At 56.4% G+C, this 15,566-nt stretch overlaps 1 protein-coding gene across 1 annotated transcript in view; it reads left to right on the top strand.

Annotated features, from left to right (window-relative positions):
- KLHL29 (kelch like family member 29) overlaps positions 1-15,566 on the top strand; it is a 65,113-nt gene that overhangs the window by 47,002 nt on the left and 2,545 nt on the right. The window contains exons 4-10 of the mRNA XM_019651402.1: positions 5,483-5,685; positions 7,579-7,838; positions 9,249-9,447; positions 9,588-9,770; positions 9,946-10,126; positions 13,204-13,397; positions 13,759-13,903. Of these exons, the coding sequence (XP_019506947.1) occupies positions 5,483-5,685; positions 7,579-7,838; positions 9,249-9,447; positions 9,588-9,770; positions 9,946-10,126; positions 13,204-13,397; positions 13,759-13,903 (1,365 nt within the window). The remainder of the gene's footprint in view (positions 1-5,482; positions 5,686-7,578; positions 7,839-9,248; positions 9,448-9,587; positions 9,771-9,945; positions 10,127-13,203; positions 13,398-13,758; positions 13,904-15,566) is intronic.

Raw genomic sequence — 15,566 nt, 5'->3', positions numbered from 1 at the left:
GGTGCGTCTCCAAGTGTGAGGTGAGCGTGGAGGCAATGAGGCTTCAGGTGCAGGGGTCAGATTGCAGGGCTTTGTTTAGGCCTCGGGGTGTCGTGGTCAGATTTGTGTTGTGTGAAGATGATAATCAGACTGTAAGCCAGAAAGCAGGTCTTAGAGCATCCTGTCCTAATCAGCGGCCGGGCTCCCCTTCAGCTCAGCTGCCCATCAGCCCTGAAACCACGCCAATGTCCTGCCCAGGGCCCCTGTTCTCCAGGTCCAGGCTCCAGGCCAACCCCCACTTGGTCACATGTCCTTTCTTCACATGAGTTCATACTCTTGGTGAGGCTGTGGTAGCTTCTTGCCTCTAGCCTTCCCTTACTTAGCTCCAAACTCTTCTTCCCCTGATGAGGGCAAGACCAGCCGGCAAGGAGGTTTGTAGAGATGTCTCCTGTCATCCTGGAAATCCTCCCCCTAACCCAAGAAGCAGGTAGCATGAGTATCCTCACTTTGCAGATGAGTAAACTGAGGCCCAGAGAAGTTGATGCAGCCAGTAGATTTGAGATTCAAATAGAAATCTGACTCCAAAGCTCACGCTCTTACCACCCATCGCTAACCCAGAGGAGAATGAAGTGTAGTTTTATTTGTGCACAAAGTCTGCGAGGAAGGAAGACGAAATCTCAGGCTGACAGTATGGACCCGTGTGCAAGGAAAATGGATGCAGAGATGTCGTGTGTGCATGTGGGTGTGCATGTGTGTCTGTTAGAAACACTTGTAAGCGGCCACAGGATCTGCCCGAAGAAGGCATACTCCCGACCTGAGACAGGTACCTCGTCACAGGCACTCACTCTCACACCTGCATGTCCCCCAAAGGGAGGTCTAGAGTTCCAGGAGGCCCTGGAGAAGAGCACATAAGGCCAGAGCCAAGCCTCTGCTGAAAATGCTGGACCGGTCCCTCCATCCCTTTGTGGCCCCATTTGATCCCTGTGACAACCGGGGGTGAAAACCCTGCAGCAAAAGGAGCTGCGGCTTTGTCTTTGCACAATGTGAAGGGTTGTACTGCCTATCCGCCCCGCCTCGCCTGCATCCAGGCTGGGGGATGGGGAGGACCCAGCAGAACTGAGTAGAGAGGACAGTGGTCTGAGCCCCAGGCTTCGGGAAGGAAGGAGGACATTTTGAGCAAATTAGACCTAGTGGGGCTCTGGGGTTACAGCCTCCCGAGTCCAGAGTCACTTCTCAACCCCAGTGAGCAGGGCCTAGACCTGCCCTGGCGTTCCTTTTTTGACCCCTGAAGGAGTCCCTTCACTTGTTCCCTGGGTGCCGAGAAGTTCTCAGGGATAGCTGGAGCCACAGGGGGCATTGGCTGCAGTCACTGGCCAGATTGGCTGCAGGTCCCATCAGCGAGGACAGGGGACTGTTCTTCTTTAGAGACAGCATGGGCACTGCCTTCCCTGCCAGGACTTCCAAACACACTCCCAAAGTCCAGGTGAGGGAGGAAATGCACATCTGAGCTATAGTCTCTGTTCATATTGAATGAAAATGGACAAATTTATTTTTCTAAGTTGATTTCGCAAACCCCATGTATAGGCTCTGGGCTTCTCATCCATCTCCCCCTCCAGAGGAAGCTGAAAAGATCTGAGCAGCACAGGTCCCGGACATAGGGAAGCCTGCTAGATTTTAAAGCAATCATCAAACCGTATGCCTCTCCCCTCCCTCCCATTGACGTTGGGCAGTCTGCCCCCTTTCCTGGTAGAGTAGACAGGTGTGGCTGGACGACCAGATAGCAAATGGAGAGATTCACACATCTCAGATGCTGGCAGAAGGACGTGAGCAAGGCCCATTGCCAAGTCACCATGGGTGGGCCAGGGCACGCCTGAGCTGCAAAAAGCCTCAGGACCCAGGAAGACTGGTGCGTGCCCGCGTTTGTGCCCTGGAGCTGATGACATGCCCGGGCTCCTATGCGTGAGGCAGGATAGGAATGACATCAGAAGGGCAGGGTCATCCTGCTGAGTAGAACAGGGCACCAGCCACATTCGTCACCTGCTCCGTGACTGCCTCCCACCCACCACTGCTCCCACAGTTCCTTCCCATTATTCCGGGTCCAGCTTGCAAAATGAAAGCATCCAATCACTGAGGTGTGTGCGGGGTGAGGGACTCCTCTGTCCTGAAGCCTGGAGAGGGCAGTTCTTATCCCAAGTAAGGGAATTGCTAATGGAGGGGAGGAGGGGGACGGTCTCACACAATTTAATATTTGGGACAAGGCATTCCTGGTACATCCACAGAGGCTGTGTCCCATACCCTGGCCTCCCCCGGGGCCACACACACACACCCTTGGGAGAAAGTGACCCCAGGAGGCTTTAGTCTTCTGACAGAACATGTGCGCCCTGTGCTGGCTGCGCAGCACCAGCCTGCCCCTCACTCCCACACCCAAGTGTCAGGTTCATAGTCCCAACCTGGCAAGGTTATCACTGCCCTTTCCTGCCCTGCTCCATGTCCCTCCAAGGTCATGCCATGACCCTGATTGTCCAGCAGCTCCTCAGGTACTCCATGGGGCTGAGTGGAACAGGACATTGGGACCCTGAGACCCAGCTTAAGACAGGGACAGATGGTCATCTTTGGGGGACACAGCTCCCTATCAGTGACCAGGGCCACCGATCAGGGGTGACACCTTCCAGGATCTCCCTGCTCAGAGGAGAGAGACCTAAGGAGCAGTCTGATAGTCATGGACACAGAGTGACCGCCAGCCTCCCTCAGCCCCACCACCGTTTGAGCCACACCCAAACACCTACGTGGAAGGCAAACACCCACAGGCAGGTGAGCTGCACAAGGCCTCACTGTCTGGGGCCTCGCCTTCTACAGATCTTGAACTCAGACACCTGACAAAGCCTCCATCATGTTCCCAAGTATTCCTGTGTGGCCAAGTGGAATGGCAGTTCAGCTCACAGTGTCTGGCATCTGGCCCCAGTGGCCTCCAGCCACTCCCTGCAGATCTTTTGCCCAGCGGCCCCCTCTGTCCCTGGATGGCCCCAGGGAACAGAGCCAGAGCCATAGGTTGTAGGGATGGTGGCCCTCTCCAACCCGAGATGGTGGTCCTCTCCAACCCTGGTCAGTACCTGTGATGGTCGATATCCTTTGTGCCTCCCCATGCAATCCTTGTGCTCCTCAGCCATGCTGGCCCGACCCTGTCCCCAAGACCCTGCTTCTGGCTCCGACTCTGGGCAAGAAAAGCATCTCCCCAGAAGTGCAGCCACACTGATCCCGTCAGACCCATTGCTCACTCGGGGCCGTGGGCTCCACTGGCCTTCCATCTGCTAAACAGCCCTCCTCACAGGTGGTTCCACAGTTCTCAGGATCATGTCACATGAATTTCAGTGCGAGCGTGTGTGTGTGTGTGTGTGTGTGTGTGTGTGTGTGTGTGTGTGTGTGTATGTATGTACACACGTGTGTGCGTCCTGAAGTCCCACCTCAGCTTGTCACTGAGTTTGAGCTCCTCTGCTAACGACTCGTGGGGAGGCAGAAGGGCCGGCCAGCAGTGGAGGCAGCTGTGGCTGGGGGCCTTGACAGAAGGTGAGCAGCCCTACTTTGGCCTCGTGACCTCTGCAGAGCATGAAGGACATGAGGAAGACAGGTCATGTAGGACTAAAGGTAGAGGCAAAAAGACTTAGAGTAGAGGTTGACCAGATGGCCTTTGAGGCCTGGGGCATTCACAGTTTCTGTGGTTTCAAGGGATCACATAATGAATTATTTTTATACTTAACAAAGTCACCCAAGCATGGAAATCCATCCTGACAGAAGACCAGGTGTGTTAAGTCACTTTAAAGTCACACACACAGTGTACACCTAGGGTTTGAGAAAGGGCTCTGCTCAGAAGCTCTGTTTAGCAGCACCTTCCCCCCTCAGCTTTCTGGGGCTGCCCAGGGCTTGGAGGCAGAATGAGCCATTCTGTGGACAGCAGGACAGCAGCGACACCTGTCCCTGGCCAGGTTATATTTGTGTTTTAAAGGCCCTGGGGAGCCAGTGCCTAACCAGAGAGAATGTTGCTGTAATGGTGGCATTTCAGGTACTGTCGTGTAGAACTGACTCTCTTGGGAAGGGTGTTTTCAACCTCTGTCACGTCAACTCTTCACGGGACTTTAGACCTCATCCAGTTCAGTCCTCTTGTTTTGCAGAAGAGGAACCTGAGGGCCAGAGAAGTCAAGGCTGCCCTTCTGTGAGGAGCAGAGCTGTGACACCCAGGTTCCCTAGCTCCCTGCCCACATAGGAGTCAGCCTCTCTCTGGGGCTAGCCTGCTCATTGCCAGACACCTCCAACACCCCACTGCCAGCCACAAGTGCACCCAAGGGACCAGGCAAGAGAGGCTTGGCCCCTGGACTCCTCACGAGTGGGAGGAAGGCAGATGTCATTTCCAGCCACGTAGCTGAAGCCAGCCCCAGGCAGGGCCAGGCTCGGGAGAAAAGCAGGGCTGGTCAGAGCGGCCGAGATGGGGTGCCAAGCCGATCGCCTCTGAGAAATCTGCCTCCTGACTCTTAACACTCTGGGTGTTTTTCCTCCTGGTCACTTCTGTATTGGTGTGATTTTTGCTTCATCTTATCTGTTTCCTTCCAGGTCCAGCTTTAGGGTGCGGCTGCCAGGCCTTGGGAGCCTTTACAATGGTTTTGTATTTCTGTAGACACCAGATATAAACATATTTATATATTTGTGTCCCTCCCCTGCTCCCCCCAGTTCACAAGCCCGATGCACACTCTACACGCAGGCCACTCTGACCTCTGACCCCGTGTTCCATGTGGCAGGAGGGCCCCGCCCCGGGCCAGGTCCCAGGTCATGGCTGCTGGCTGTCTGTGGCGGAAGTCCTTGGTCGTTCCCCCTTCCCCTCCTCCCAGCTCTAACCATTCTGTCCGTCTATCTCGTCTCGTCCTCAGTTTCAAAGCAATGTCATGAAGGGCTTCCTTTCCATGCCTAAAAGGAAACAATATGTTTTTGGAACGAGGTGGGGGTTGGAGTCAGGGTTCCGGGACAGCTTGGGGCCCTCAGTCTTTGGGGCAATCAAGGAAGCCTCCGGATTGGCTGTGATCACAGCCGGTTGGGAGCCTCAGTCACATTGGAGAGTCTCCCATCAGAGGCAGACAGGTCCCGGGCCCGGGACCCGCTGGCCTGGTTTGGCGGAGACGCCAGGGTCAGCAGCGGGGCTGAACCGTATTGTTTCCCTTTGAGGCCAGTCCTGGTCCTCGTCCCCATCCACAGCTCATGCTTTTTGATTTGCATCTTTTTTTGCATGGACATGCCGAGTAGTGATAAGCAGGGTTTTCTGTTCTTTGGGGCGTCTCTGGTCAGACACTTCTCTTTCAGATCTCGTGTAAGGTCATTAGGTTCAGGTGTGTCACTGCCGTGTCCCTTGAGTCCTAAAATGAAGGGCGTGACCGAGGTGTGCAGGGAGATGTAGCCCTGTGAGGAGGCGGCGTCGTGGCCGCGGGGCGGCAGGTAAGGACGCCCTGGTCTCTGTGCCTAGGTCGGTGCAAGACGGCAGCCAGTGTGGCCGGGAGAAGCTGGAGCTCGTCCTGTCCAACCTGCAGGCCGACGTCCTGGAGCTGCTGCTGGAATTTGTCTACACAGGCTCCCTGGTCATCGACTCGGCCAATGCCAAGACCCTCCTGGAGGCGGCCAGCAAGTTCCAGTTCCACACCTTCTGCAAAGTCTGTGTGTCCTTTCTGGGTGAGCCCAGGGAGCATGCCTGGCACCTGGGGCCGGGGAAGAGGGCAGGGGTGCGAAAAATTCAAACACCAGCAAGGACTTAGAGGGGAAGGCTGTGTGTGCACACCCACCTCAGGGGAAGCTGCAGTTCACAAAGCAGTTTTAAGATGAGAATTCAGATAACTGTAGGCAAGGATCCCTGCTCACCCGGCATGACAGACGACCCCTGTGCATCGCTTCCCTATGGGCGGGGCAGGAGGCACTGTGACCCCAGGCAGCTTTGTGGGGACAAATGGGGCCCCGAGGGTTATGTGAATGGCCTGTTTGTGGGGACCCTGGGCCCTGGCCTCACATCCCTGTTTTCTAGACACTGAACAAAGGAGCCACAATCTTTTTTCCCCTTTAACCTAATACCTGCACCACACCACGTATCCACACAGGTTTATTTTTTAATTTATTTTATTTTATTTTTTTAAGCTGAGCCATCCTGCCACCTGTTGGCAGCTCAGCAGCAGCTCATCTCGGGCCAGGAATCAAACCGACGACCCCGTTGCTCAGAGCTCGCTCTCTTTTTTTATTTACTTTTTTTTGGGGGGGGGAATTGGGAGAAGGGGAACAGACAAGTTGCTATCATTTTGTTCCTCAGTCTAGTTGTGGAGGACGTTGCTTCACTGGCCCAAGTTGGCACCATCATTGCGCTCTTCCCGGGTGAGGCAGATCAGTCGCCAGCTTCTGGGCGGTCGCTCACTGTGGCTACTGGCCGCTCACACTGGCTGCTGGCTACACACGGTAGCCCATGGCAACCTACCTGCCATCGCCGGCGTCTCACGGCAGCCCAGCTCCAGGTCGAGCTGTTGTTCAGCATCTTAGCTGTAGAGGGCAGTGTCACTGGCCCTCATATGTGGGATCCGAACCGGGGCCCTCTGGTGTCCCAAGCCAGTTCTTAACCAACGCGCCACTCAGCCGGCCCAGAGCTCGCACTCTTGACTGAGCTCTTAACCAATTGAGCCAGTCGGCCAGCTCTCCACACAGGTTTAGACATGTGAACTGTCCTTTGGACAACAGGACCTGCTGTCCAGGATGGGGATCTGAGTGTCAGGGGCTTCCAGCAGGCCGCCAGCCCAGAAAACACACTTACTTTACAATTTGGAGCTGCCCTGCTTGAGCGACAGTAGGGAGAGGGAGGGGTAAAGACGAGAGTCACTAGGACCCGTGGCCTGGGTGTAGAGTGCAGAGAGAGAGGACTAGGGGCTAAGCCTGGGGACAAGAGCAGCTCAGACAGAGACAGCCAGGGGCCTGAAATGTGACCCCGCGGGAACCGAGCAATCTAGAAGGATCAGGAACCACAGCTTCAGGGTTGTGAACCACAACTTCACAAAAGTATGGGTGTCCTGGGACCCAGGCACTTCTTGGCTAGAATAACTTTTAGTCAGATCTCAGGAGAGCTGACCAGACTGGCCCCAGAGCTAGAGATGAGGTGGGCGAAGCTGAGAGCCATGGGAGATGGTAGGTGGGCATGAGTGGGCTGTTACTGCTGCCGTGACTCTAAAGCAGGAGCCTACGACCCCACACATGCCTGCCACACTTATGGAAGACACCATAAGCCTCTACAGTGTGACGCCTACCCCCACCCCACGGCCCACAGGGAGTGAGGGAGCTCTGAGTCTGGTGCCGACACTCCATGCCCCACAGTCTCAGTCCTTCTGCTGGGACCTGCAGGAGCAGCGGGAGGCCCCTGGATAATCAGCATGAGATGGGGCGGAGGAAACCCCAGGAAATGGGTACAGGAACTGGGCTTGTGGGGACTCTGGATGCTGGAGGCAGATCACCAGGGTACACAGTGACAGGTGGTGGGAATGGGTGGCAACCCTGCCCGGGGCCCTACGGTCAGTGGCCATGTGCTCTCGCCCCCAGAGAAGCAGCTGACAGCCAGCAACTGCCTGGGGGTGCTGGCCATGGCTGAGGCCATGCAGTGCAGCGAGCTCTACCACATGGCCAAGGCCTTCGCACTGCAGCTCTTCCCCGAGGTGGCGGCCCAGGAGGAGATCCTCAGCGTTTCCAAGGACGACTTCATCGCCTACATCTCCAATGACAGCCTCAACACCAAGGCCGAGGAGCTAGTGTACGAGACCGTCATCAAGTGGATCAAGAAGGACCCCACATCCCGGGCACAGGTAAGGCCTGCCTCCCCGCTCCCAGCCCACCCTCTCTCTGGTGTCGGGGGCCCAGTGCAGGGATGGCCCCTGGAGCAAGGATGAAGGAAGGTAGAGGATGCCGGGTTGCTGGGTCTGACCAGCCAGGGGAGCAGATAGGAGCCAGTAGGCCCAGGCACCAGGAGGCTGGAACTGCTCCCGTGGGCAGCAGAGAGGTGGAGGGAGAGACGAGAGATGAGAAAGCAGTCACCAGAGGATTCTCCAGGGCTGGCATTCCACCTGCAGGAGACCCAAGCTGACCAAGAGGCTGCAGAGCCTGGTGGGCAGCACGAGGGCCCTGCAGGGAGAAGTGTGTGCCTGAGCCAGGGTGCCCCTGGGGTTCCCGTGAGCTCAGACCCAGCAGGAGGAGTCCCACCCAAGCTCTGGTTATTGAGAAGGTAGAGAGCAGCTGGACCAAATGCAAACCACGCTGGAGATAGGGAACCACTGCGCACATGACAGGAGGGAGACGAGTCCGTCGGAGGAGACAGCTGGAGGAATCAGAGCCAGAGTCCAGGGCAGAAGGAAAGGAGGGCAGGTCCCCAGGAGGGGAACCTGAATCACAGGGAACCAAGCACAGCCCCGCAGGATATCCGGGCCAGAAAGCACTGGCTGGAGGCCCCACGCAGAATGGGGTTGCCTTGGTTCCAAGGTGTGAGGAGCCCCTGGGAGTGAGTCAGTGCAGCCACACACACTGCTTTATTTCTGCCTCCTCACTCCCCGTTAAGTGGGTCGACGTCTCCCTCTCCCCATTCAGGCCCCCCTAATCTCACCAGGATTCCTGCAGCCACCTCTGCGTGGTTTTCCTGCCTTCAGTCTTCCTCCCTCCAAGCCCGTGTCTACCCTGCAGCTTCAACACAGAGCGGCAGGGTCCAGGTGCCAGCTTGAGGCAAGGGGACGCCACTAAAGGGGTTTGTTAGTGTTGGGGAGACACAGGTTCCGACAGTTGTGACTTGCAAGCTTGCCGATCGATCGCCATCAGCTTTCCTGGGTCCTCCCATCTGTTCCTGAGTTCCTGCCATGGACACACCTGTCCGAGGACCGGGCCTTCCTCATCTCAGTCCCCCTGCAGCCTGGTGTGAGACAGAGGCTTGTGACTGGGCTGGAGAAGGGAATGAGGTGCTGAAGAGACAAAAGGGAGGTCCACCCCAGGGTCAGCTGCAGCAGACCACACCTCCCCGTTCCTTCCTGTCCTCGCCTCTGGCTGACGGGTGCTCCCTTTGTCTCTGTTGAGGCTGGGTGAGCCGAGTACCCACATTTCTGAGCCAGACAGACTGGCATTACCTATGTCGTCCTGTCCTACACCTCTGCTTTCTTTCTTCTTAATACAAGCCACAAGGGTGGCCCCGGCTATATGATCTGAGAGAGCCCCATGTGTCCTTGACCTTGCAGCACGCTGCAGAGCTCCTGGCGGTGGTCCGCCTGCCCTTCATCCACCCCAGCTACCTGCTCAACGTAGTGGACAATGAGGAGCTCATCAAGTCGTCGGAAGCGTGCCGGGACCTGGTCAACGAGGCCAAGCGCTACCACATGCTGCCCCACGCCCGCCAGGAGATGCAGACGCCCAGGACCAGGCCCCGCCTCTCAGCAGGTACCAGAGACATGCCCCAAAGGCCCCACATGCAGGTGCCCTGCGATCAGCCCAACTCTGGGTGGCCCCCCAGAGGGGCGCCAGGTACCGATGCTGAGTGTTGGGGTGTGTCCCAAGGGTACCCATCTGTGTCCCTGCAGGTGTGGCCGAGGTCATCGTTTTGGTCGGGGGCCGTCAGATGGTGGGGATGACCCAGCGCTCGCTGGTGGCCGTCACCTGCTGGAACCCACAGAACAACAAGTGGTACCCCTTGGCCTCACTGCCTTTCTATGACCGCGAGTTCTTCAGTGTAGTGAGTGCCGGGGACAACATCTACCTCTCAGGTGAGGCCCCTCAGGCTGGGTTGGGGGCCGGGCCTGGGCTTCCCCAGCGGGCCTTCCCGCACATGCCGGGGCTGAGGAAGGCCAGGGCCCAGCAGTGTCTGTCCTGCAGGGGCCGCCTCCTCCTCCTGGCCCCTCCTCACTGCTGCCTGCTCTCTGGACCTCTCCCTGCCCACAGGTGGGATGGAATCAGGGGTGATGCTGGCTGACGTCTGGTGCTACATGTCCCTGCTCGATAACTGGAACCTGGTGTCCAGAATGACAGTGCCCCGCTGTCGGCACAACAGCCTTGTCTACGATGGGAAGATTTACACCCTCGGGGGCCTTGGTGTGTCGGGCAACGTGGACCACGTGGAGAGGTGAGGGGGCCATGGTCACCACAGGGGCAGCCTGTGACATTCACCAGAAGCTAAACTTGCACAGCGCCTCCTTCCCGACGCCCACCCCCCACCCCCCAACTGAGATTCCTAGAGACTGGGCATGTGCAAGGCAACAGTCCCAGGCTCTTCAAACACAGCACAGGGAAAGGAGCGGGGATGACAGCTGCCCTGTCACTGAGATGGCGCACTCTTGTCCCAGCAGCCCATTCAGGTGCCACACAAGCCGGAGGCATGAGACCCAGTGGTGGAAAGGCACAGGACGGGCTTGGCCGGCCTGCCCCGGCAGGCAGGGAACATGCTGGGACTGGAAGCACCCGCCCAGAGACCTGCTGGGATTTGGGGCGAAGCTGGAACCAGTGGCCCAAGTGTGCGTTGTGCCGCTGGCTATGCCTCCATGTCCCTGCCAAGGGGGAGGTTACACTGCAGGGGGCTCCTTTCCTCCCCACCACACATCCCAGGAAACCTGCTTGTAACACAGGGAGGGCCCTCTGCACACAGGTCTGGTCAACCATCTAGAATTCTCCAGAAAAGAACACAAGCCAATGGGCCCCCGGAACCACATCCGTATGCCATTTGAAATGAGCGGCACGTACAGGGATCAGGTGTAGGCATGGGAGCCAGCAGCAGAATGGGGAAGGGGGTGGGGGGGTCTTCCATGCAGTCCTGCTTTTGGAGAAATAAGTGCCCCCGAGAGCAATGACTTAGGCTAAGCTGGCCCCAACTTTCAGCCCAGGAGGACGCAGCAAAGATCACCACAACCCTTTCGCATGTCCTTCCCACACCCTAGCCCACCACCCCGGCCCACATCAGCCGCCACAGAAAGCATGTCTTCCCGTGTGACAGCTTTACGCCTGTGGAGCCACACATACCCCTCGATTTGTATTTTTCCCTCGGTGGCTAATTGGACACTTGACAAATGTTACAGCAAAGATGGTTTCAGAATGAGACAGGCTCGGTATGTTCACTGTGGGCTTTTAACTCCCCCAAGTGGAGCCCAGAGATGGCTCAGTAACAACATTTAATTGTCATATTGATTTGGAGATAATGGGGAATCCCTGTGTGATTAGAGGGTGTTAATACTGCTGCTGAACCCGGGTCAGCCCTGTGCTGACAGCCTTCAGTGGGACCCACTGCACGGCCATCATGCCCCCAGCCTTCCAGAAGCACCAACTTCCAATCGTTTGTCATCCAATAATAAACACATAAAAAAAGGAGACATTTTCTATGTAGGAGTAAACTGAGCTAGATCTGTCATCCTGTCTTGCTTTTGTCAGCTATTTTTAATCTCCTAAAGACGTTGATTACTCATTTTGCAAACTTACACTTGTTGATAAATACGGGGATTTGTTCGAGGATCAAATACACCAAGAGGGGGACAAGCTCCGCTCCCGTTGGGCCAAGGAGCAGTTCTCCCAGGCCTGGGAGCAGCCTGTGCCGGCTTTCCCTGGGGGCCAGGCCTTCCTTCTGCTGTGAAACAGCTGGGCACAGAGGGAGCAAGACCACCCTGGGACCCAGTAGATGGAGGAGCGGTCCAGGACAACAGGGTACCCTGAGGGGCCCTGAGCCCCTTGTCATCCCATTGGTGTCTGTCAGCTGTCCTTTTAGGGATAGGACGCGAACTTGAGGACCCCTGGGTCTTGTGCGTGCAGTCGTAGGGAGGGTGCAGGCCTCCCAAGGAGCATAGCTGAGCCCCTTTGGGCAAGTCAAGTTCAATGCCACATGGTGGCAATGATGAGAATTCAGGGTGACAGGAAGGTCAGGGTAATGGGGACAGACATCAGGGTGCTTTGTTCCCCAGGAAGCACTAATGGTACAAATTGCTCTTATATTGATAATGAATGAGATAGATGATGCATTATAATTATATTACATTACTGTATTACAGGAATAGAGCAAGATTATATAATTATAGATTAAAACAACAGTGCAATAGACAAACCTGTATTATATCATTATATAAATAACCGGGTCTAATATTTTATAGCAATATATGGCAGTAGCTGTGGTTACTGGATAAATGATAGCGGAACGCCTCACTCCGCGGGGTCATTTGCATGTCATTAGCATATCCTTCTCAAGCAGCAAGCTGACAGATTGAGCTGACGGAAGGCTTGTGGCTTGGCAATCAGCCACCTGGAATACCAAGCTCTCGGGAAATTTGCGTTAGGCGGAATGTGCCATTAATCCGAAAGCCTGAAGACTAACAGCCACATAATCTTGCACTGTCTCCCAGCTCCTTCTGCAGGAGCTCTTTGGATCTCTGCCATATTGGCTTCAGAAACAGATATCTGAACTTCTGACACTGTCCAAAAAGACACTTACTCCATCACCTATGAGCCACATATCATTCGTCTGGGTTTTAATTGAATCAACCCCTGCTGCCCCATCCCAAGTCTTCACAAGCTCAGAGCTAGAGGTTGCACAATCCCCTCACCCTGCTCCCAGAGCCAGGGGCACCAGCAAAGAGAGGTCCATCTTCCTAGGTCACAGAGCTGTGACCAGGTTATGGCTCGTGCTCCAAGGAGGCTCACGGGGGAAAAGTGGGCCGAGTGTGCTTCCCAGTGTGCAGCAAGCCCACAGTGGAGGCCACGCCTTGGGTCCAGAGCACATGGAAAAGCAGTCGGCAAGGTGGGGATGGGCCCGCGCTGGGAGGGCCAGAGTGAGTGCTTGTGAGGGCAGCCGCAAGGAACACTTGACACAGATGCTGAGAACTGAGACCCAAGCTGCCCCAGAGAGAAAGGCCTCAAGGATCCCAGTTCCTTGGCCAGTTCTACTCTTCCTGGCACTGCTTCCTGTTCTCGCGTTTATCCCTGTCTGGTCTGGAACTCATGTTCCATCACTTCTCCAGGTTCAGGAGGAAGGCTGAGAGAGCTAGTTTGGGCAACATCCTAGGTGGCCTTGAGTGACTCATCCCAGGGCCCCCAGCTGTGTGATCCTGGGCTGTGCCAGTGGTGCCGAGGGGAGAGGGGCTCCCCAATGTCTGCTGCCTGGTGGAGGCCCCTGCCCTGAACAGAGCCCACCTTTGACCTTAGGCTGTGTCTCTCCTCTCTCAACAGGTACGACACCATCACCAACCAGTGGGAAGCAGTGGCCCCTCTGCCCAAGGCGGTACACTCTGCAGCGGCCACCGTGTGCGGCGGCAAGATCTATGTGTTTGGGGGCGTGAATGAGGCTGGCCGAGCGGCGGGCGTCCTGCAGTCTTATGTTCCACAGACCAACACGTGGAGCTTCATCGAGTCCCCAATGATTGGTGAGAAACAGCTGTCTCCTCAGCCCGGGCCCCGTGCAGTGTCCCCACTTCATGGCTTCACTCTGTCTCAACAGCCCAAGCCCAGAGTGCTGGCTATGCCCAACGGTCCTGCACACCCAGGGGACGGGAGCAGGGGGGGCAAACCCCAGCCCAGGTGCATCTACAGATCCCACCACCTGGACAGAGGACAAGCTACTCTGTGCACCAGGTGCCTCCTGGCCCCGGACCTTGTCATCAGGCCAGTCAGTGACACTGGAGGTGTCTTTCCGGCTCCCTGCCTCTGGGGGGCCCCCTGGGAAAGAAGAGGGGAGGGAAGGCCCAGAAGCGACCCCCTGACCTGCCTGCCTTGCTCTCCCCACAGACAACAAGTACGCTCCCGCCATCACCCTCAATGGCTTGGTATTCATCCTGGGCGGGGCTTATGCCAGAGCTACTACCATCTACGACCCGGAAAAGGGGAACATTAAAGCAGGCCCAAACATGAATCACTCCCGCCAGTTCTGCAGGTGAGGGGGCCGCAGCAACTCAGCCAAGGGGGAAGCAGTGGGGCAGGAGGGACGACAGGAGAGGTTTGAACACAGCGAGGGACCACCAGTGATTAGGTGACCAAAGCAATTCCCAGGCCCAGAGCAGCACCCCCTGCGCCAACCATAGGTATCAACATGAGTGCCAGGACAGAGTGGGAAGCCCCAGGGGCATTCCCTGGCCCAGAAGCCCGGCCCTGTGGCTCCAGCTGACCCCATCTCAAAGCCAGAAACGAAGGCCTTTCTATAGGCCCCAGGTCCTTCAAAGCCACACAGCAGGTGAGGGTGGTGCTGTGAAGTCAGCTCTCCCCCAGGACCGCCTGCCCCATCACAGACTGGAGGCAGCACCAGGCCAGCGCTGTGAGACACCCTACATGAGACAAGTGGCTTTTTGAGGAATGCTCTGATGGCACGCATGATCCTGATGGCCCTTTGGAGCTGGACAGTGAGGGACACAAGGAACAGCTGTCTCCAGGCTGACTGTGCAGAAACACACACAGACCAGCCCCCGCAGGACGCGAGGTAGCGGTCAGAGTGTAGCTTGGTTGCCAGTCGGCCTGGCCCTCTGGTCCAGAAAACTTAACTCCCCTGGGCAGTGGGACGCAGACCCTGCTCTTCCACCCCACCCTTTCCTGAACTAAGATGAACAAGGAATAAGAAGGGGCCACCGAACCCCATTTTCAGCATTCCCATAGCAGTGCCCTCCTGAAGACATCACATGCCTGTGAAGAGGTAATCACTAAATCCTCAGTATGTGAATAGCATGAAGCACTTACTGAGTGCCCACTGTTGTGTGGTATAGCTAGAAAAGCTGTAACCTCTATCCTATCATGTGACCTTGAACAAGGCACTTTCCCTGTCTGGGCAAGTTCTGTCTATGAAACAGGCAGTTGGATGAGACAATGAAGAGTCTACAGTTCTCCAGCCTCGCTTTCATGTCACATACTCTAACTGGTGGCCACGTGCAGGGCAGCTCTGACTAAACTCTCCACTGATAAAGACAGCTGGAGTTGGAGCACTGCTTGTGGGGAGGACTCCCACACCTTATCTGAGACTCAAAGTGGAGCAGAAAGACTTGATGCCTGAGGGGAGATTTAAGCTGGGTCTTGCGAGAGGAGCAGGGAAAGATATGCCACAAAGGGAGAAATGAGAGGAGCCCGGATGGCACGGAGCAATTAAGAGAGAAGGCTGGGACCTTCCATGTCTGGTAAGAAGTCTAGACTGACATGTTCTGTGGGAGGCTAAGGATTTCAGAACTGAGTGGACACATTGAAAGGGCGTCTGTTCAGTTTCAGGGGATAGCCAACAGGAAATGGGTATTTGCTGAAATGAGCGAGAAACTCGGGTTAGAAATGTGGACCTGTGTGACGGTGGCTGAGTGGCAGTAAGGGACGAAGTGCGACAGGAGCAGGGTGCGGAGCTCAGCAGACTGAGACACAGGACCAAGCCAAGCCAGTGAACGTGGCACAGGGGATGCGTCCCTGCGTGGTGGCAGTCATGGGGGGCGGGGGCAGCAGCACCTGGCCAACACCATTAAGGAACCACAGCAGGAAGCTCTGACTCTGAGCACCTGGGCAAGGGTGGACATCATAGTGAAGTGGCCGATGCTGTTATGACTTAGCCCCTTGTTATCCTGTCGGCTATC

The sequence above is a fragment of the Hipposideros armiger genome, unplaced genomic scaffold, assembly GCF_001890085.2.
Source record: "Hipposideros armiger isolate ML-2016 unplaced genomic scaffold, ASM189008v1 scaffold_0, whole genome shotgun sequence".
NCBI classification, from domain to species: domain Eukaryota; kingdom Metazoa; phylum Chordata; class Mammalia; order Chiroptera; family Hipposideridae; genus Hipposideros; species Hipposideros armiger.
Note: the sequence above shows the minus strand (reverse complement) of the source record. Positions and strands in the feature narration are given on the sequence as shown.